Source organism: Arvicola amphibius, chromosome 3, assembly GCF_903992535.2.
Source record: "Arvicola amphibius chromosome 3, mArvAmp1.2, whole genome shotgun sequence".
Classification (NCBI taxonomy): domain Eukaryota; kingdom Metazoa; phylum Chordata; class Mammalia; order Rodentia; family Cricetidae; genus Arvicola; species Arvicola amphibius.
In genome coordinates, this window is record NC_052049.1 from 140,898,042 (window position 1) to 140,921,557 (window position 23,516).

Below are 23,516 nucleotides of genomic sequence, written 5' to 3' on the forward strand. Positions count from 1 at the left end.
TCATTTTGTTTTTTAAACTGCTGCTGGTAATCTCAAAACCTATTGAAATATTTGGCTTTTAAAATGTAAACAGTAATTACCATCTATACCATTTAAATTTTTTGAAATTTGTTTGAATCCCCTCCATTTATGTAAGCTTGCTTAGACTAAAAAGTGGTAAATTATGACTGGTAACAGTTCATATTATAGTAAAAATACCATTTGCAGAAATTCAAATTCGTTTTCAATGTTTAATAGATAAAACTTGAGTTTATTGCTCTGTATTTTTTTTATTTCCCTTTTTATGTAACCTTGAGCTTTTGATTGGGAAAATAGATGTTAATAGAGAAAATACAAAGATGATACCCACAGGACTGGAAAGATGTCTCAGCAGTTAAGAGCACCCACTGCTCTTTCATACTATTAGGTTGTGATCTCAGCATCCATGGCAGTCACAGTCATCCATCTGTACCTTCCTTCCCAGGAGACTCAGTGCCCTCCATGGGCAACAGGCACACATATGGTTAACAGACATACATACAGGCAAAACGTCCATGTGTATAAACTAAAAAACTTAAAATGAAGCAAAGGATATAGTCACACATGGTGGTACAAACCTTTAGTTTCAGCTACTCAGAAGTCAAAGTAGGAGACCCCCTTGGCTCATAAGTTTGAGACCAGTGTGTAAAAAGGGGGGAACACAATGAGTTAAACAGAAACGAGAGTAGTATTCTCATCATGCTATTTTGTTAGAAACTTAAATATAGGCTTTAAATGCGTTTATAAATCAGTGTGACTTTCTGTCCAATAAAAATATTGTAATCATTTTTGTCTTTCCAGCTTTCATAGTAACCGTCCAAGTAAAAGGTTTTGTATATTTAAGAAGCATTCGGAAAATCTCAGGTAAATGAGTGATTTCTGTAAAATCTTTCTGTTGAATAGTGATTGTAATTTTTTTTCTAAGTGATAACCTTTTAAAGCTAGAATTCACATACTGTGTTAGTTACTTTTCCTGTTGCTATGATATAAATACCTGACAGGCAACTAAGGAAGGAAGAGTTTATTTTGGCTCAATTCAAGGGTATAGTCTGTTTTAGGGATGTCAGGTGACAAGCGATTGGAGTACCGGTGTCATTGTGTCTGCAGTCAGGGTGCAGAGCCTGCTGAATCCTGCCACTTGATTCCCTTTGTTTTGTTCACTCTATTCAAGACCCAATCTGTGGGATGGCACAGCTCTATTTAGGGGGTGGGGGAACTTTCTGGTTCACTTAACCTAGAAACTCCCTCATAGAAATGCTGGAGGTTTTTTAAACCCCTCAGATTAATAATCAAGATTAACCATTACACATGCCATATTCCTCACGTGTTTAACATGTAATCTTAATTTTAGAATGTTCAATTGTGTATCAGTCATAGTATGTGTACATTTTCAGTCCCTAAAAAGTAATCCCATTTTTTAGGAATCATTCCCATTTCCTTTCAACTCTGCCCATCCCCAAGTAGCTATAAATGTACTTTGTGTTTGTGTAGACTAGTACATTCTGGGTGTTTTGTCAATAAATGGGATGGTATTCTCTTGGGCCTTAGTGACTTCCAAGGTTTATTCATGGTGTGGAATATAGCGATACTTATTTAAATTGATGAACACTATTTTACTTTATGGATATACCGTAGATTATTCATTTGGTTAGTTTTGCATTTTGAGGTCATTATAGATAATGCTGATATGAACACTTGTATAAGTTCTTTCAAAGACCCATTTCTCTTGTGTGTAATTAGGATTAGGTTTGCTGGTTAAATTCTGATTCCCTCTTAAGCATATTTAGAAACTGATGGACTGTTTTCCACCATAGTTTCACTATTTTACATACTCAACTAGTGCTGTGTAAGAGTCACAAATTCTTGCATCTTTTCTAGCACTTGCTACTTGTTTTTTTTATTATAGGCATTCTGTAGTTGTTCTTAGCCAAAAGGCCAAGAAATGGTACTACAGTCATTTTAATAGGTACAAAATGCTTTGCCATTGTGTTTGCTGTATCTTTTTAATTAACCCAATGCCAGTGTGTCAGTTTAGTGCTTGTGACTAGATGTTACAGGATTGTGTTAACTATCATTAGATCATAGGTATGTCATAGTCCCGTGGTAAATTCATTGTAGTAGTTTGAGAGGGGGACCATATAAAGTACATTTTCATTTTATGGTGAGAACAAAAATAAAGCCTTTCCACATTACCCAAAGAAATCCCGACTCAAAAAAATGCAAAACAAAAAGATACATGAAAGTAAATAATGTTTTTTATTTTATATATTTTTGTGTGTGTTTGCATAAAAACACACATGCACACATACACAGAGGTCAGAAGACACCTTTCAAAAGTTGATTTTCTCCTTCTGTGATGGTTTCCAGGTCATTGGTTTTGCATGGCAAATGCTCTTATTTGCCAAACTATCTCATCAACCTTCAGTTTTTAGTAAATTTAAAGCACTGGAATGCTTGCATCAATATATAGTCTTTTTACTTTTCTTACTCAAATACGGTTGAGTTCAGCTGTATTTGAGGTTAGTTGTAGGTGCATCAGTAATGTAATTTAGGACTGTCAACTAGTTAGGACCAAGTTTGTAATGATATGAATTAATGGACTGAATTTGTGCTTTAGTTCAAACCTAATTATCCTCACCAGCTTTGTCTTTGGTAGATTATGATCTAATGATAGTTACAGTACCCTGTAACATCCAGTCACAAGCAGCCAACTGACAGACACACTGGCATTGAGTTAATTAAAAAGATAAAGCAAACCACAGTGACAAAGCATTTTCTTTCTATTAAAATGCCAGTAATACCACTTCTTGGCCTTTCAGCTAAGATCAAGTATTTAAGCTAATACTAGCTAAAGAGATGGTAATTATTGCATCTGCTTCTTAAAGTTGTTGTAAAATTTTGATGAGATGATGTCTAAAACCAATTGTACATAGAGCATACCACTACTAATATCATGAAGTGCTTCACAGTAAATATTTTAGGAAAGCAGAGAGTCAGAGTCTAGTTGGAGCCTTATTGTCATATAAAATATCATTAAAAAAAGATCAGCCAGGATGAACTAATTTGGGGATTTCAGTTTGTTTGACCAGAGTAACCTGTAGATGTAATGCATAGTCTATTAGAATTTCAGGGAAAATAGTTTGACCTATTTTCACATTCCAATAATTAATACTTTACTATGTGTATAGATATTTTACCTTCATGTATGTCTATGCACCATGTTCATGCCTGGTTCTTACAGAGGCCAGAAGATGGTGTCTGTTCCATATGGGTGTTGGGAATTGAATTCAGGTCCTTTAGAAGAGTAGCCAATGCCTTTGCTGAGCTATCTCTGCTGCCACTAGTTTCACGCTTTTTTGTTTTTGTTATTTTAAAAAAAAAATGACAGTAACAATGATCAATCACATTGCGTGATCATTTTTTTTCACTTAAGCAAAAATAATGAGATTCTTTAAGAATCTTACAGTCAGGATGGGCATGGTGGCACATGCCTTTAGTCCTAGCACCCTAGGAGACAGAGGCAGACCTGCTCTACAGAATGAGTTCCAGGCAGTCAAGGCTGTTACACAGAGAAACCTTGTTTCAAAAATCAAAAAAAGAAAAAAGGGGGGGGGGGTTTTGAAAAAAAATCTTGTGTTACTGTCCCCCTCATAGCATAGTTACAGCCAGATCTTGTTGTCTGTGTTTCTGTCCTGCCTGGTTTCTGGCCTCCCACCAGGTCCCACAGCCGTTTAGCCCCAAAGAAATCACACAGAGGCCTACATTAGTAGATTGGCCCATTAGCTCATGCTTCTTATTAACTCTTGTAACTTATATTAGCCCATTATTCTAGTATATGTTAGCCATATGGCTCGGTACCTTTGTCAGTGAGGCAGTCACATCTTCTGTGGTGGACTCACGACTGCCAAGGAATGGGCTGCTTCTTTCCCAGAATTCTCCTTTTCTCATTGACCCGCCTCACTTCTTGCCTGACTACTGGCCAATCAGCGTTTATATAAAATATAATTGACAGAATACAGACGATTCTCCCAAACCAAGATATAATAAGGGAAACAAAGTCTGTAATTTGACCTTTGAGCATTGTCTTACTTTCTCTTTGCCTAGATTTTCTTACCTTCAGCATACCAACTTTATCTAAGACCCAGATATAACATTTCAAACCTCCCATGCTTTGCCAAATCAAGAAATTTGTTTATACATTAATAAATTGTAATCACATTTCATTAAGACTTGAGATATTCAGGCATGTATGATTTAGGGTCTAATTAGTTACTTTAGCTAATTCAGTATTAAGTGAAGATAGCACCAATTGTGAGAACTTTAAGCATACCATGCACTTGGTAGTAGCTGTCACGTGATCCATTCTTAGAGACTTTACATCGTTTTTCTGACTTTATCTTTGACTAAATGAAACCATATATTATAAATTTCATTAGAACGTGGACTACACTTTTTTCACTGTTATATTCATAACACCTATTGGATGATGTATAAAGAGAGCCTTATTAAATACATATTAAGTAAATGAATGCTATATCCTCACTTTTGATGATGGAGGAACAGTGCTGCTTACCTGTATTAATGCAAGCGCTTAGCAGAGCCAAGACTATCTAGCAGTAGACTTTTTTCCAGCTGGTACAAAAGGTGAATGCTCCTAAAAAATACTTTTGGGGGGAGTAGGGACTGAGAATGAACTCAAGACTGAGTATTCTAGGCCTTTACTACCACTAAGCTTTCCCCATATCTTTTAAACACGAATACTTTAAATGACATCATAATTTGGATATGGCTACACCATTTTCTAAAAGTTATGTTCAATTTATATAACAAAATGTAAGTTATGACAAAAAACATGGAAAAATAGTATAGTATCTGTGTATAGTTTCATAAAAAATAAAACCTTTTATTGCTATTTTTTTTTAATAGGGGCATTTCTCTAGTGTGCCTTAATTGTGATTTCCTAACTGATGTTTCTGGCTTAGATAATATGGCCACACACTTAAATCAACATGAAACTCATACTTGTCAAGTTTTAATAGAGAAAGGTACGTATACGTAACTACTGTTTCAGATATTGTATTTATCATTAATTTTTGGTCAGCCAAAATATGGACTCTTTACTAAGTCATTTTATTTCACTCAGCATTGTTTATATACTCTTGTAAATGAGAAACTTTTCTTCTAATTTCAGTTTCTGTTTGTATCCCAACTTCTGAACGTCTTTCTGAGTAAGTCTAATTTTTATTAAGTGTGTTTTTCTTTGGATTTTTAGCACAATTGCATTCTTAAGTGTGCCTTTAATAGGAGTGAAAAAGTACTGAAGTCTTTTGTTTTTATTTTTAAGCTGCTTGTTGAAATAGGTTCCTGCTCTGTGGAGCTCATGACCTGGTGCAAGAGAAGTTGGGATTTCCTAAGTTCAGAGTTCTGAGATGTTTCTTACACAAAGGCAGTTTCACAAGTCCATGATACCAGTGCTCGTTGCTCAGCTCTTTTCAGCTTTCGCATGCATCTAGATTCTTGCTCTGCCTTATCTTTGTGTCAGACTCACGTGTCTTAACATATATTTCTTCCCCCTCCAGTTGGCTCTCTAAAAATAACTTTTTATTGCCGTGGTCTTTTCTTTGCTTAAAACAATTTGTTTTCTCTGCTATTCTTGCCTCCAGAATAGTGTATTCCAAATAATATAGCTGTTTATTTTTTTGTTTTGTCTGCTTTCTTCATACCTTATGCCTTGAGTTTTTAGGTCAGATGGTTGTCTTTTTCCTCATTCGTTGTCTGTCATTGTGCTATTTTTCTTATTTTTCAGATGCAGAAGCAGCCCAGAGATTTCAAAACATGTCCAGGGTGTACCTGGACAGTGTCCCCTTCGATGGACACAAGTGCTGCCTGTTCTCTCTTCCCCAGAAATGAGAATGAACTGACTGTGGGACCTGCTTTAGGTTCTGGCCTACATCAGGCTGAGGCTGACTGATTTGGCCAGAGGCAGCCTCAAAGTCCACCAAACTGAGCATGGCTCCCATTGGTGGCTTTGGCTCTTGATCTTAATCTTATGGGCCAATTGTGAACAAGAAAAGCCCATCAAATCAGTGCTTTTGATAGCCAAATTAAAATGTAGCCATTTTGACTGCTGTCCTTAATGTTGCTTCAGCAGAAAGCCAGGCAGGCAGTGCAGGACACGAAGACACTGTGCTGGGAGAGTCTCATCCCCAGTGCCATGTTCTAAAGTTACACTCTCATTGAAATATATTGTCCCATACTAACTATAATTTTAATATATCTTAATTAAGATAAAATTTAAGTTACTTCTCATAGCTTGATTTTCTGTTCTGAATTCATTGATGTCTATTTTTCTATTCTCTAAAATTTTAATGTTTGATTCATTTTTGTCAAGAACTTCCAAAGCTCATGTAGGCTGCCTGTTTGTACCTTTTTAATTAAGGTCTTGCTTACAACACTATGCCCTCTGTCTCTATTTGAGGATTATTAATCTAAGTAATGGTGTTTTAAGGTATAACAAACTAGCGAGACTTTTTTAAGATTCTAAAAACAAGTTTTAAAGTAACATTTAATTGATATGTAAGCTCTGATAAGTCATTAATATCATCCCTTTGGATAAAGGTAATATTATTTATACAGTATGAACCAGTAATGCATGAGCTTCTTTCTACTTAAATATTAACACTTGTCACTTCTTATCTTAGCTACATTAAATTCAAATAAATTGCTCTGCTCTATTATTTAGTAAATTTTGTATTTGCCTTAGAAATTATTTCCTAATAAATAATTTTATATAAAACTAAATTTATCTGCAAATAGGAACATTAACTGTTTGTATGGAGTCTGGTGGATTGACATGTCTACTGAGAATATTTCCACTTAGTACATTTGTGTTCCCCTTAGCCTAGCTAAAATGTCTCTGTTCTTACAGCACTGATTTCGTGGATTCTGAAGACAAATGAAGTGCTTTTTATGATTTTAACAGAGTCTGCAGGCTCTAAATTATAGTTAAAACCTATTTTTCTTGCATCTTAAAAATATTTATTTATCCATCCCAATATCAGAGCTTCGTGTTTGCTTTTGGAGCAGAGATAAAGCCATTTTCAGATGTCTGCCTTTTGTTTTATTGTTTTCCTTGGAATTAACAATAAAAAAAGAGGATTCCATTAGTTTTAAGCTTCTTATTAAAACTTTATTAGTTCTATACTATACATAAAAGCATTTGTAAAATCCCTAATAACAGCTTGTTGTGTTGTCATGAATTTGATACACTAGTTTCTATTACTTTATAATTACTTTTAAAATAACTTGTTCCTATTTTTAACAATAATTCTCTATCATTCACAGACAAGATAATCTGTTCTTCCTTAGTCATGGTTGAGTATTTGCATATTATCTCCTCTTTCACAGAACTGGTTTTCTTAATGTTCACCAAGTTCATTTTATCTGCCTCTCTCTCTTTCTCTCTCTCTCTCTCTCTCTCTCTCTCTCTCTCTCTCTCTCTCTCTCTCTCTCTCTCTCTCTCTCTCTCTCTCTCTCAATTTAAATAAGACAGTCTTGCTATGTAGCTTAATTGGAACTCATGGTCCTGCCTCAACTTTCCAAGTGCTGGGATTATAAGCATGGCCATGATACCCAGAACTTTTTCTCAAAGTTCTGACAACTGTAACTTTGTTTTTTAAAAAAAAAATGTTTAAGGCAACATAAAACTTCATTACAGACAGTCAAATTTGTTTAGTTCTAGTCAGCTGTTTCTTAATTCTTACCTGTTTTTACTGTTAAGTTTTTTTTTTAAAGGTTTATTTATTTATTATGTATACAACATTCTGACTCTGTGTATGCCCACACGCCAGCGGAGGGCGCCAGATCTCATTACAGATGGTTGTGAGCCACCATGTGGTTGCTGGGTATTGAACTCAGGACCTCTGGAAGAGCAGCCAGTGCTCTTAACCTCTGAGCCATCTCTCCAGCCCCTACTGTTAAGTTTTTTAAAGTAGTTTATATACTGGTCACATAAAGCCATCTCATGCCCGTGTGCTTTTGGGTTACTACTGAATAAAAGGTGGTTTGTACACTTGGAATCCATTGCCACTCCTAGATTTGTATAGCTTTGGATTCTCAACGTTTCTGGAACAGCATATCTCGACTTTATTCATTCATTCATAAAATACTTATTGAACATGTACTTTATGCCTGTCTCTGTTCTGTGTGCTCAGAGTATAGACTGGAGCTGCTGTCCTCATGGAGTTCACACTTCAGTGGTGAGATCGGGCAGTGAAAAAGAAAAACAGCATGTTAGAATGTGCTCGGTAATAGGAAGAGAATGAACTAGGGTAAGGGCGATAAAGGAAATATGAAGTGGCATTTCAAATGGGTTGCCATTTTAGTTTTGACTATCAGAAAAGGCCTCACTGAGACAGTATTTGAGTAAAGACACAGAGGTGAGCAAGCATAAGTCTGGGCACTAACTTGGTGATGTCTTGTGTCTTTTTTGTCTTCAGAGGAGTTGAACTCAGCATCTGGAATCCCCTTTCCCAAGAATAGTTAACAGGATGCTTGATGTTGAGAAATTAAATGCCCGCTTTAGTCTTGGATCAGTTCAATACTACTGATCCAATATATATTATAGAAAGTATCTTCTTATATATTTATGAAAGGTGACTAGTTCCATATCTGTACTGTATAATTAATTGTCCATAATTTATACATGGTCTGGGGGAAAATCTGCCTAAGTCAAATAAATCAAGGAAATGTAGGTTAAACTTAGCTTAGTATAGTGCCATATATCCTTAATACCATTCCTTGGAAAATAGAGGTAAGTAGATCTCTGAGTTCTAAGGCTACATCGCAAGACCTTGTCTCCAAGAAATGAAAGAAAAAAGGGCAAAAAGATTAATTAATGTAATGTTTTTAATTCTATAGTGAATGTTAGAGAATATTGACCCACTTTTCCATCAATATTTATTTGACGTTAATCTCCAGATATTAAAATCTAATAAGTCATGTAAAATCCTAATATAGATTTATCATTTTTGTTAATTTCATCTTAAAAATAATTTTGTTTAAATAATTGGCTTAGGATTCCTAAAAAATGTTCCTGAATCCCATAAGGTATATTGTATAATTAACTGCTAACAAGTACACTTGCACGCTCCCACTTATATCAGGAAAATTATTCTCATTTATAAAATCAAAGTAGTACGTAACAGAGGCAGACCAAGTATTAGCTAATTCTGCCTCTGATTGTAGGTACAAAAGATGCTGTTATTCAAGGGCATGGTTATTTTAGTAACCTTTTGAGACTATTATTTCTAGATTTACATCATCTATTAAGAGGTTTCCTTTTTTTTAAACTTTATAAAGTCCTGCTTCTTCCCTAAGTGGCTTCCAAAGTTGGTGCACAACTCCACATTAAACTTTGACTGTTGAACAGATTGTATCATGTGGGAAGAATACAGACTTTGTAGTAGACTGCAGAGTTTGGATTTGTGCCTTGGTTACTAGATATGAGTGATTTGGTCAGGTTACCTGACCTCTCTGCCCCAATTCCCATTCTTAAAATGTAAAACACAAAAGAGCCTAGTTACAAAGGTTGAGGGAATTAAAGGAATTAGTCTAGGTTTATGGTCTCTGAAAGGATAGGAGACAGTGTGAAAATGGCTGTGCGATTGTTACTGTTCTTACGTTAGCACACATGGTTTGATTTGTCTACATTTTACTGAAAGATAATCACCCTGATTTTCAACTCATTTTTTCATTCTAGCCCACCCATATCATTTCACAAGCCATTGCTGTTAATTCTCTTTTCTTCCTTTTGTACCAAGTTAGTGTTGCAGAATGTGTTATTGTGTCACATCATTAAACCTTGGTGTTTAAGCACACTACATTATATTTTGAGGGAATATTTATGAATATCCTAGGGTAATTTTTGATAATACTATCTTTTTAAATTTGATCACAGTCTTCTAAACTGTGCTGCCTTGTTCTTGATACTTTATGGCCTATATCATACTTTCAGTGCACTTGTGATTTTTGAGAGCCTTCTTCAGCCTTACTCTTACCAGCTTAGTATTTGACTCCTTGGAGAGGCTTACTGCTCCTCTTTGTATCTGACTGAAATATGAAACCCTAGTGATCTTAATCCCCCACACTGCAAATCTGTTTATGCACACCACTGTGACAGATGGTGCTATGAAAGGAATGTCTGCCTGAATAAAAGTAGACAGATACAGACTGAGATCCAAGTTAAATACTCTAGAGCTCCAATAAAATTTAACCCTTGCTAAGTCTCAGGTTTCTTATCACTAAAAGAAACACTAATTCTATAACAAGTGGAAACAATGTATGGAAGTCAGTGGGTCCTGTTACTAATTTTTACTTAAGCATGTAAATTATTAGGTACAGGTTGGAGAGACTAGGCACTTAGTAAATGTACATTGCTGCCTTTGCGGCTGTCTCTACTTCTGCTTCTCCTGCTCCAGCTGTTATTGCCGCTGTTGCTGTTATCTCTTGATGACAGGAGACCCTGGTGACTGGTTATCTGTGTAATCTCATGGTTGAGAGTTCTAGTGACAGTCCACCTGTACTGTAGTTATTTACAGTTTTAACTCATAATTCATTCTTACAATATCTTCTTCTCAGTGGCATCACAGTGTTTAATGAAATATCGTGGGATTATCTAACACCGGACTTGAGTGTGATTCTTCCTGTTTTTTTCTGAAGACTGTGGAACAACACTGCCTCATTGAAATCTAGTACAGCACCTCTCTGCTTAGGACAACAGTCCTTTTAAACTGACATTTCCGTCCTTAAAGATAGCCTTTTTTATTAATTGACTTCAAGTAGGCATTTTCAAGATTTCCTAGCTGCTTATACAACCCAATTTTATTAAAATACATTTATTGTATTAGTTTGCAGTAGTTGTGTTGTTCTTTCTTATGTAGCACTGAAGTGATTTTGAAATGTAGTACATGTTTTTCCTGTGTTAGGTCAATACTGAACTTAGGGATGAAGTTGCTGCTGTTTACCCATTTTCTGTCTCCTCCTCCTGTATTCTCCAGTGTGCCTATATAGGCTAACTATAAAACAGAACTGATGTCAACTGTTGTTTCCTAAGATGTTTGTCCTTACTAAAAAATTAAGAATAGAAAGATGAGGGCTGGAGAGATGGCTCAGTGGTTAAGAACATTGCCTGCTCTTCCAAAGGTCCTGAGTTCAATTCCCGGCAACCACATGGTGGTTCACAACCATCTGTAATGAGGTCTGGTGCCCTCTTCTGGCCTGCAGGCATACACACAGACAGAATATTGTATACATAATAAATAAATAAATGTTTAAAAAAATAATAGAAAGATGAGTCTCACCTGGTATGGTTGTGCACAGCTTTAATTCCAGTACACAGGAGGCAGGAGGCAGAGGCATGTGGATCTCTGTGAGTTTGAGGGCAGTCTGGTCTACGTAGCGAGTTCCAGAGAAGCCAGGACTGTTAAATGGTTTTCTTTCTCAAAAATAGAAAAAGGAAGGAAGGGAGAAAGAAAGTCTCTTAACCTTCTTCATAGCAGAGGAACCCACAGTAAAATATTGTCTATAACTCAAACTTATAAAGAGAGTCTAGTTCATTGAATAAAATGCCCTATAAAATACATTTTGAAATAGTTTTCTAGGCTTGCTTAGTTGTGAGTGTGGTTACTAAGTCTGTGTTAAGCAGAAACCCCACTGTCTTCCTGCTGTTGGAAGGCTACTTTAGTTTCTTCAAATTATATTGAAAGTTGGCCGGGCGGTGGTGGCGCACGCCTTTAATCCCAGCACTCGGGAGGCAGAGGCAGGCGGATCTCTGTGAGTTCGAGACCAGCCTGGTCTACAAGAGCTAGTTCCAGGACAGGCTCCAAAGCCACAGAGAAACCCTGTCTCGAAAAACCCAAAAAAAAAAAAAAAAAAAAAAAAACCAAATTATATTGAAAGTTGTTTTCGTTTTGACGATTTAAATGAAGTAAAATGCACTTGCAGATACAAATATGTTTATTATACTTTATTAACCCCTCAAATGTAATTACTACTAGAAAGAAATCAAAATTGAAAACTGACTTTTCTTGAATTCCTTTCTCTAATTTTAGAATTACTGAGTGCTAAGTTTTATGCTTAGGACTAGTGGTACTCAGTAGCTCTTTCATGGGCTGATACAGGTAGTATACTCATGGCACTACTAGTGGCCCACCTTCTGTGCACAAGACCGTCAGGAATTGGAATTGGAAATATAACTGAAGGTTATACTGTGTCACAAGGTAATATAGAAAAAGGAAGCCAGAACAGTCAACAGGAAGTCTACACTGAATTCATGTCCTCACAGGGACCCATGGTCAGCTGATTTCATAATTATTCAAATATTTCTTTTATAAAATTTTTTATTGATATTTATTGAGCGCTACATTTTTCTCTGCTCCCCTCCCTGCCTTTCCCCTCCCCCTTCAATCCTCCCCCAAGGTCCCCATGCTCCCAATTTACTCAGATCTTTTTCTACATTCTATTTCTCATGTAGATTATATCTATGTAAGTCACTCTTGGTGTCCGCATTGTTGTCTAAGTTCTCTGGCATTGTGGTTTGTAGGCTGGCTTTCTTTGCTTTGTGTTTAAAACCCACCTATGAGTGAGTACATGTGATAATTATCTTTCTGTGTCTGGGTTATCTAACTCAAAATAATATTTTTTAGCTCCATCCATTTCCCTGCAAAATTCAAGATGCTGTTATTTTTTTCTACTGTGTAGTACTCCATTGTGTAAATATACCACATTTTTTTAAATCCATTCTTCGATCAAGGGGCATTTAGGTTGTTTTCAGGTTCTGGCTACGACAAACAAAGCTGCTATGAACATAGTTGAGCACATGTCCTTGTGGCACAATTGAGCATCCTTTGGATAAACACACACACACACACACACACACACACACACACACACACACGGTCTTGAGGAAGGTTGTTTCCTAATTTTCTGAGAAATCGCCATACTGACATCCAAAGGGGTTGTACTAGCTTGCATTCCCCACCAGCAATGCAGAAGTGTTCCCTTTTCCCCACAACCTCTCCAGCATAAGTTGTCATCAGTGTTTTTGATCTTGACCATTCTTACAGGTGTAAGATAGAATCTCAGAGTTGTTTTGATTTGCATTTCTCTGATGACTAAGGATGTTAAGCATTTCCTAAAGTGTCGCTCAGTCATTTTAGATTCCTCTGTTGAGAGCTCTCTGTTTAGGTATGTACTCCAATTTTTTTTAAAATTGGATTATATGATCTTTTGGTGTCCAATTTCTTGAATTCTTTGTATATTTTGGTGATCAGACCTCTGTCTGATGTGGGGTTAGTGAAGATCTTTTCTCATTCTGTAAGCTGTCGTTTTGTCTTGTTGACTGTGTCCTTTACTTTACAGAAGCTTTTCAGTTTCAGGAGGTCCCATTTATTAATTGTTTCTCTCAGTATCTGTGCGCTTGGGTTATATTTAGGAAGTGGTTCCCTGTGCCAATGTGTTCAAGTGTACTTCCTACTTTCTCTTCTATAAGGTTCAGTGTGGCTGGCTTTATGTTAAGGTCTTTGATTCATTTGCACTTGATTTAAATATTTCATACCACATGTAAGTTACATGTATGATTTCTGTGTAATATTACATCAGGAACCCAAAGTGAAATGCTATTTTGTTATACTACTGTCAACTAAATCAGTAATCATCATTTTTCATGTGTGCAAATAGTGAACTTTTATTGGTAGAGGCAACCTTTTTCTTTAAGACTTAGATTTGAAAACACAGAGTTGGTTAAAAGCAGTCTTTCTGAGTCTGTGGTTGGTGAATAATATGTATGAAGCTAGTCCATTATTTCTTATTAATGTTAACCTCGGTTGGAGGTTAGAAGTTTCTGACTCTAGTCATAATCTAAATTGTAGAGTTTTAATGTCATATTCACTTCATGTATTTAAATTAGTGTGGGGTAAAAAGCAAACCAGGATGATCTATGAGGTCATTTGGGGTTCTTCTCTTCTGTGTACCTCTTTGTGGTGACTGTGATTGGAGATACTGTAAGATCTTCCTTCCGGCTCTCAATCTGAAACAAAATCTTGAGAAACTCAAGCTATGTTTCCTAATCAAAGTAGATATAATGCATATGGGCTTTGGTGAAATAGTATGAAATGTACATAATTGTAAAATGATTTCTGCAGCTCAGTTTTCTGCCTTGGCATCTTGTGATAAGCAGGGAAGAATGAGAGACCATGTTAAATGGAAAGATAAATGAACTTCCTTGTAATCAAGCCACTAGACAATCTTTCCCATTTCTACCATTGATTCTGAGGTCAGTCCACTCTTAGCCATCTGGTAGAAGACTTTGTTATAGATGGTAAATGGGATTTCACTTAGTGGGGAAAGTAATTTGGAGTTATGCCCTGGCATTAACTGTGCCTACATTGGTGATGTTAATTTTTTACATTTGTTTGCCCGTTTTCTTTTGTTTGTTCCTTATGTCACTTACTTTTAAAAAAAATCTTACATAGAATGATAGCTCTGCTCCTTAACATGTATTTATTTCTGTGCTGGAGGTCAAATCTAGAGTTTGGAACATGCTGGCTACACTGCCAACTTTTCCCAGTCAAGTACCAGAGCCATGTCTCTACCACTGAGCAGTAGCCCCAATGCATCATATGCTAGAGAAAGTGCTCCACCATTGGTCATGTTCCCACCTACTGGGTAGCTGAGGGGATGGTCTAGCTTTATATGGTCAGATCAACCCTCATGTTGAACACGGGTAGATCATTTTGTACTAGAGAAAATAAGACTAGTCCTAAGGAGTATCAATCAAAATAAATGCCTAATATGTTTGAGGGTGTGATGGAAGCATTGCCAAAGAATCAAGCAGTGAAGATACTCAAGTAGCCTTTGTTGTACACTCTCATGTTCTGAGCCATAAAATTGGTTTTAGACTTTCTCCATGGTGGTAATAATAGGTAACATTTATTTATTGATGGCCTTAACTATGCCAGACAGTCTTTTAACTATTAGGTACTGTTGTTTATTTGGTTGTACTTATGATTATGCATTTCTTCTGTCTTGGTTGATTAGCCAAGGAAACTTCTTAGATAAGAAGTTTCTCTTTCAACAGAAGGGCAGGTGACAAGTGACAAATTTGTGGCACTTGGACAATAATCTCCCCCCCCCCCCATGTCAAGGGCAGCACTTCTGATGCATGACAACAAAATAGAGCAAAGAGCCACACAGAACCAGTCTTTGGGCAAGATTAATCTGACAGCCACACTCATGTTTTAGAGTCAAAAATGTTTGAGGCTGAGAAATTTTTTCATTTTTCCTGGTGTGGCCATAAGAGAGCCTACTTAACTAGGGTAGGGAGGATTGTTGGGAAGCAGTGCTGTAGAGTGTGATGTGCAGCCCATGTGTTTAACCTGATTTTGTGGCTTTGCAGCTTTAGCATGTTAAGCTTCCGATTCTTTCATCTGTAAGATTAAGGCAGTTGTATAATGAAATCTTAGGACTCCAGGGTAATATTCTATATTTTTAATTTGAATTATCAGGTGATTAGAAAACTAAGAAAAATGGAGACATCTTGCTCTGGGTGTTGATTTTGAAGTTACCTGGATAGAAATAACCTTGGTAGTGTGATTAGTGCCTGCATGTGGATGTTCTGTAGGCATCATATCTTTGTGCCCAAAACTGAATTTATCTTTGGCAGAAATGACTCATACCCTCTGAATTTCTTATCTTAGTTAATCCCTCTATTATTATTCTGATTAGTCAAGGCAGACATTTATGTTGGGTTGTGTTTCTTACTCCTGATATACCTTTGTCTGGTTAACTTAAATTCTGTTGTTTCCAATTTACTTATTGGATCCCAAAATCTTAGGTTTAGTGCATACACTTAACCATCATGGTCTTCTTCCCTGAAGTGAGTAAGCTCTGCTCTTTGTTCGGTTTTGTCCTTTACCCACTGTTTTATTTACGTTCTGTCCTATGTTTTTCTCTCACTGTTGGAGTTATGTCACTGGTGTCTGCTTTATGTTACTTTTATTTTCCCCTTCTCTTTTGAATTGGTCTTCTGCTTTGCTAGAAGCCGTATATCACATAGATGTTTCTTTTCTAATGCTTTGCATTTTTCAAAGTATTTGTTTCAGTAGTTTCCTTGACAATGGCCTCCTCAAGAGGAGAGACTGTTTCTTGTGACCAGAACCCTTAGAACCACACAGGTTTATGCACAAGATGGTAAATGTCATGTTAAGACATTTAGTTCATACATCTGTTTGTTGACACATCTTAGAGAAAATGACCAGAAAGATGTTCTTATAGTGTTATTCCATAGTCTGCTGCTGTCCTATTTAGTCCTGACTGACTTGGTTCACTTTACTACCGATGTGTGTTTCTTTGTTTTTAACATAGTGCTGGGAGTCTTGAGTTCAGTTCTCTCTTGCTTGTGCATAAGCATCTTCCCGCTGAGCCACAGCCCTCTTTTAGCAAAAATCCTCACATTGAAATTTACATTTTATAAAACTAGCATAAAAGTATTGAGTTTTAAAATACTTTAGAAACAAAGAGTGTGACACAACTAGAATAAACCTGAGTGTTTTTGTTGTGGGTTCTCCCTTCCATCATGGCATATTTATAATATGAATGAAATCTCGGAAGAGCGTAACACAGTAAATTGATCCAGAATATTCACTTTATGTGTACCTTTGTGTTGAGCAGAAAATAGAGAAAGGAGGTTAACCTGTAGAAATTACAAGATCTATTTCAATGTGTTTCCATGGAGAATAAATATTACTTATTTGCAAATCTGGTTACTAATAATGAAATCAGTGCTTCTGTTCCTTGTAGTGAAGGCTTAATTTTTTTTTAAAACACTGTACTACATTCTCTAAAAACAGTGCACATTTACATTTGAGCCATGTAATTGCCTAGTAGCAGGTCATTAGCTCAGAACTTTGAGCTTAGGAAAATGACTACATTTCAAATTACAACTATTTCAGCAAGTATCTTTAATATATTTAATTTAGGTATAATTCTTTTTCTATAAATGTGAATAATATATTAGTATGTATATTTAAGTTTATGAATCTTAAAGTATTCTTTTGTTGTAAAATTATAGTGTATTTTCACTGATAAGTTTATAGTGATGAAATTTACAGTGTACATTTCTAATTATTTTAAAGTTCTTTTCTGAATCCTAATAATTGTTGCAATTTTGTCCTGTAAAGAGACCACTAGCTAGTTTGGTAAAGGTACAAAACAAGATTGAGATAATAAGCCTCTTAGTGCCAGTTATTTCAATATCTTCTTATATTCTGACCTCGTAGTCTCTTAGTAAAATGAATAGTCTTTCACCAGCCTTTGTTGCAAAAGTTATGAGAGGACTCATTTTGACCTAGTATAATGCTAGAGACCTGTCAAGGTGATTAACAATGATATTTGCTAGCATTTTCAATAATAGAGTAAAATGGAAAAAACCTTAATATTTTTAAATATTCTCTGAACAGATTAAGTTTTGCAGACTGAATTTAAAGTGTTTAAATGCTTAGAAATGGAAACCAGTTACAATAGATATATTTAATTTCAAAACTTCATAAATATAATTTTTTGCTTTTTTCAGGTAACTGTTTCATTTTCTTATCTTTATATAGTTTTCATAAAACCTATATTTTCCTATGTACTTCATTAAAACAATGTAGTTATACTATATATAATTTACACAATATCTTTATGCATGTTGTTGCTCACATTTAAGTATTTAAAACAATTATTAACCCAAAAAAGCAATAGAAATTTAAGTTTTTCAATTTTTTTTGCAATTTTTTTTTTCAATTTAAAGCTAATTATAATTTGTTATAATATACTTCTAACATGGTGGTACATAAAGAGTTCTTTATCCATCTTGTTACAATTTTACTTAATAAATACAATATAGATAAGTAATTTCTATACTTCACTACTAATATCTAGGAAACCTATTAAAACTTTCTCTTTTTTTGCACTATGGACTAAGTGCAGAAATTGTGTATCTGAAGCAGATTCTTTAGCACTTAACTGTAGCTTTCTGCATATACCCTGGTTTTTAACTTGCATCCTTACAAAGGAAGGTGTATGCTAACTCCATGCTTCATTGACTAACCATGCCAAAGATCATTAGGGTAGTTGATAGTTCTGTTAGATATTTTCATGTTTACACATGAATTTTTTTTACAATAGCTTTAGGTTAAGTATATTATTCATTGTATGTAGCTTGTCTTTTTAAAATTACAAATCAGTTAACTCTTAATAATATATTTCAGGTCAGTCAGGTACCCGACTTATTTTAAAATCAAATTCAATGTTCTCAAGTTTCTGAAACAAAGGTCCTTAAGAAAAATTTAATTTATATTAAATTGATTTTGTTTGTTTGTTTTCGAGCAAGCTTTCTTTGTGCAGCACTGGTTGTCCTAGAACTTGTTCTGTAGAGGAGGCTGGCCTTGAACTCACAAAGATCTGCCTGCCTCAGCCTACCAATAAGTCAATTTTTTTAAAAAAATGATAGAAATAACACATGCCTTTGTTAAAATTAGAATGTTAAAGTGTTTTTGGCACTCAAGAAGTTTTAAAATGTGTTTTTAATAGCAATTTTGTGAGGATTTACCTTCAAAATTATTTTTCTTTGACTTTTTTTTACTGCCTTCAGAGTAAGTTATTGTAATTAATATATATTGCAGAAGGTTTGTCACGTTGATTTTTTTCAATAAATCAAAATCATCTCTCACTTTTTAATCCTAAGATCAGTAAACGTTAGTGCAAATTGCACATCCAGGTCTTTTGCTTGTTTTTCATTCTTACTTTTTTGAAATTGTTTTACTAATATTTTATTTTCTTTCTTTTGGTAACCATACTTATCAGAGAGACAGTTTCTTAAATTCTGTTGTTACTAAAGAGATGTCTAAATACATGTCTTTTTTTTCTTGTTCTGGGAATAACACCAAAGGCCTCACACTAGGCTTGGCAGGCACTCTACCCCTGGCCAGGGTCCTATCCTGAAGTACATGTCATTCATTTACTTTACATACCCATTCAGCCTGTTGTTTGTTCTAAGTATTTTATTTTTACATTAAGTATTTACAATGCCATTCATTCTACTATAGATTGTATGTTGCTTTAGATTTTACATTTTAATTAAGCATGCCAAAAACCGATTTCATATTTTCTAATTGTAAGTATAATATAAAATAATCAATACTTATTTTGTTTTCAAGATTAAAAACTGAAGCTCCCACTAAGGGACAAGAATCTGTGTCTAAGGTAAAGTTTGTTTTATTTTATAACTTCATAATTTTTTCATTTGAAAGAATTATTGCCACAATTTTTCAAAAACTTCAACTGCAAATGGATATCAGTAACAATTATTGCTGTTAGTAGGATGAAAATAATTGAGACTGAAAGTGTCTCATTTAAAGTAAATTGTAAGATGTTTCTGTTTTGACAAAGAGATCATCTATTTTGATTTGTCTATTGCTTAGCTTAACTGTAAAGTGATGGTAATAAATTTGTGAGTGGAATCCCAGCATCAGGAGAACCTCAGACATTTGACACCATGAGAAATTAGTATTTCCAGATGAGTTAATATTTTGGGACGTTTAAATCGGCAAGAGCATATAACATTTTTAGAATAAAAGTATCTTGCATGTAGATTATGTTTTCAGTATGGATAGACGCCTAGAGTCATCATGTAAGCATCTTTGCTAGACAGTCTGGATCTTCCTGATCATCTAGAAGTAGTTTTGGGGCTGGAGAGATGACTCAGCCGTTAATGGGGCTAGCTAGGCTCACAACCAGAAATATAGAAGTAGTTTTGAGCTAGCCTTTGCTTTCTTAATGGTGATTTGTTTTTAATCCTTGAATGTTTTTACCTCTTTATGAGTGGAATGAAGAGAGTCGGGTTTTAAGGTTTGAATAGCATTTTTTTAAACTATAGAAAATGCTCTTTGATTTAAAAGATTTTTGCTACAAATATGTTTCTTTATTAGATAGGATTTTTTAAGTTGGCTTCATCTTGAATGACTTTCTGTATGGTGATTTTCAAGGAATAAGTACATTTTTCCCTAAAATGCTGAGCTATGTTGAATGCAGTGTTGCTTGCGGTGTTTCTGTTTTGTCTTTTTTAATACCTATGTGGTGTGATGGTTCTTTTGCTCTTAGTAGTAAAATTTAACCTTGTATTGCCATATTTATATTTTACCCACTATAAATGCAAAGGATGAAATTTTGCACTTGACGTGGCTAATCTTTTAGTTATTAAAAATTTAAAAATAATTTGTTATTTATTTTACCATTTCTAATGCTTTTCATTTCTTTGTAAACCTTTTCTCCCCTCTTTTTTACTTGAAGACCTTTCTTCCTTTCATATATCTCGTTAAATAGCTTTTTGCTAATAAAAAAGTTTTCATTTTGGAAGATACTTTTGTTGGGTATAGATTTCCTTTTTGTTTTGTTTGTTTTGTTTTGTTCCGTTTTTCACGAACATTTCTCTGTAGCTTTCGAGACTGTCCTGGAACTAGCTTTTGTAGACCAGCCTGGCCTCGAACTCCAGAGATACGTCTACCCCTGCCTCCCAGAGTGCTGGGATTAAAGGTGTGTGCCACCACCACCCGGCTTGGGTATAGATTTCTGAATGGAATGTTTCGTCATTTTCTTCAGTTGTTTAAAGAATTTCTTACTTCCTGGTTCTTGACAAGATGCCTGATTATTTCTGCATATGTAACTTGGCATTTTTCTTTTGTTTCCCTCATAATTTTATCTTTATTTATACCGTTAGAATTTCAGGTGCCTGAGTCTGTTCGATGTATTTGCTTATTTATGGGCTGATTCATATCTTCAATTATTTTTGGCATTTATGTTAACTGATATTTTTTTCAACTGTCCTTACATGCTGGCTTCCAGCTTTATTTATTAAAGCCATTTGATGTTAGCCCCTATTCTTAAAAGTCTTGTTCTGGTTTCTATTACTCAATCCATTCTTTTTAATTTTCTTTGTTCTTCAGTTTGGATATTGTCTGTGTCCTGACCGCCCACAATCGCAACTGAATTTTCACTTGTGCCATTATCTGTAAAAACTTGCAATGTTTGACTTGAGTATTTTCTCATTGTCATTTATGATTCTCTACTGAAATTTACATTCTGCTCATGCATACTGTGGCCTTCTTAGCTAAGCATTTAGCCTATTAATTGTAGTATTTTAAACTTTCCTTGGCTGGAAAGATGACTCAGCTCTTGTTAAGAGCACTTGCTATTCTTGGAGAGGACCTACATTCACTTCCCAGCAGCCACACGGTGTCTTGCAATCATCTGTGACTCTAGTTTTAGGGAATCTGATGTTCTCTTCTGGCCTTTATGGGTACCAGGCATGCACATAGTACACAGACATACAATCAGGTAAAATACCTATACACATTTTTAAAAGTTTTAAAAAGTTTTAAAAGTTTTCAAGGAGGTGGTAACGAATGGAGAGATGACTTAGCGCTTGAAAACACTTACTGCTCTTGCAGAAGATCTGCGTTTGTTGCCCAGTACCCACCTGGCAGTTCACAACCATCTATAACTCTAGTTCCAGGGTATCCAACCCTCTTTTCTGACATCTCTGGATACTAAGCATGCATGTGGTATATATGCATACATGTAGGCAAAACATTCATGCACATAAAAGATAAATAAATCTTGAATGAATATATTTTCTGTCTGAAGTACTGGGAAGATAGCTCGCCTGGTAGTGTAGTGTTTGTCAGGTTTGCATGAGAATTAAGAGTTTAATCCCAGCAGCCTCATAAAGAGCCAGTCATGGTATTGCATACTTCTAATCTCAGCTCAAGGTAGGCAGGGACAGATAAATTCCTGGGACTTGCTTTGAGCCTCATCAGTAAGCCCCAGGTCACAAAGAGAGACTCTGTCTCAAAAAATAGAGAACATTTGAAGAAAACACTTGATATTGACTCTAGCCTCCACATGTTTGCTCATACATATATACCTTCATCCATGAACGTTCTCATGCACAAAAGTGAAATTCGTCCTTCTGGTAATTCCTGTATCTGGATTGTGCACCTTTCCCTTGTTTTCTGATAACATATTTGGTTAAAAGACAAGTTTAGGACTAAAGAAAACAGTCTGTGTATTACATATCTTTCTTTTCCTGTTTTATGCCTTTCGTGTGAGACTTGTGTCCATCTAGTCAGGGATTGACCTTTTGAGTTTTTTCATTGCTATGATTACTGCAACGCCATATTAGATTCAATTTATTAGTAAGTCCATACATTGAGGGTAAGGGTTATACTGCTGTAGACTTTCTTTGCTCACGTACTCAGCTCTTTGCTTCTGTGAGCTGAGCCTCCTGGAGTGTCTTTCTATATTCTATTACTTGTTTATAGCAGTACCTACCACTTTCGTTAGCTTGGTGATGGATGGTAAGGATTTTGGCTTGAGTTCTTAAATTAACTCTGGGTCTTGAGGCCTTGAGGATTGGGATTTCTTTTCTTCTTTTCCATAGCTGTAGTTAGTCCCTGTCCTTCAAGGGCAACAGGCTTTGTTCCTTTGCTTTCCAAACATGTGAAGGTGTAAATATGAAGAAACTCCATCAATCCAATCCTGCTAGCATTCATATTTAATTTGAATAAATCATCAACTTTAAAATTTTATTTGATTTCCTTGCTTTTGGTGTCAGGGAAGTCACTTTTGAAATATACAAATAATATTTCTTAAATATTCTTAAATTATATATGAATATTGAATGTTTTGTCATGTTTTATTTTATTTATGTGTGTTTGTGTCTGTGTGTACTCACATGCGTGGGTACCCACAGAGGCCAGAAGGCAGATTCAGAATCCGTGGAGCTACTTAGAGGCATTTAAGAGTCACTCATTGTGGGTGCCGCAATCAGAACCCCAGTCCTGCTAGAACAGCAAGCTCTCTTGACTGCTGAGCATGTGAATTTCTTGGAGGGTCTTGTTACCCCTATTAATTTTATGCAGTAACTTTGTTAAGCATGGTAATCTTTGCTAGCAGTCATTTTTTCTCAGGGTTTAGCATAATGTGTCATGCTTTCCTAGCTTTCAGAATTTCTACTGAGAGATTCTTGTGTGTTTAACCTTGTTAGTTGATTTTTCTCTTAGTAGTTATTTAATGTTATTTATGTGTTCTGTAGTGAAGGCATTTCAACTATAATGTGACAAAGTTGTTTGTTTTTTTTTCTGGTCTTGTCTGTTGGAATTCTAAACTTGTCTTACACGGGAATGTTCCAGTTGTGGCTTTTTCTGCTATAAATTCATTGACTAGTTTTCTGTGTCTTTTGTTTATATCTCAGTTACTTCTAACCTATGGATTCTTAGGTTTGGTCTTTTGTTCATGTCCCGGAGTTACTGAAAATTGTGATAAAGCTTTTTATTTTTTTTTTGTTTGTTCATTTTCTTTCTTAATGATAACTGACTGTAATATTTACTAAGTCTTGTTTT

General features: G+C 35.3%; 1 protein-coding gene across 3 annotated transcripts in view; it reads left to right on the forward strand.

Moving 5' to 3' along the window:
• Znf280d (zinc finger protein 280D) overlaps positions 1 to 23,516 on the forward strand; it is an 81,943-nt gene that overhangs the window by 48,707 nt on the left and 9,720 nt on the right. For 2 of the 3 annotated variants that reach the window (XM_038321742.2, XM_038321743.2), the window contains exons 17-20: positions 820 to 882; positions 4,945 to 5,063; positions 5,210 to 5,246; positions 19,275 to 19,320. In XM_038321742.2, coding sequence (XP_038177670.1) covers positions 820 to 882; positions 4,945 to 5,063; positions 5,210 to 5,246; positions 19,275 to 19,320 — 265 coding nt within the window. Of the gene's footprint in view, positions 1 to 819; positions 883 to 4,944; positions 5,064 to 5,209; positions 5,247 to 5,824; positions 7,185 to 19,274; positions 19,321 to 23,516 lie in introns of those variants that run through there. The other variant, XM_038321744.1, reaches the window with a different exon arrangement.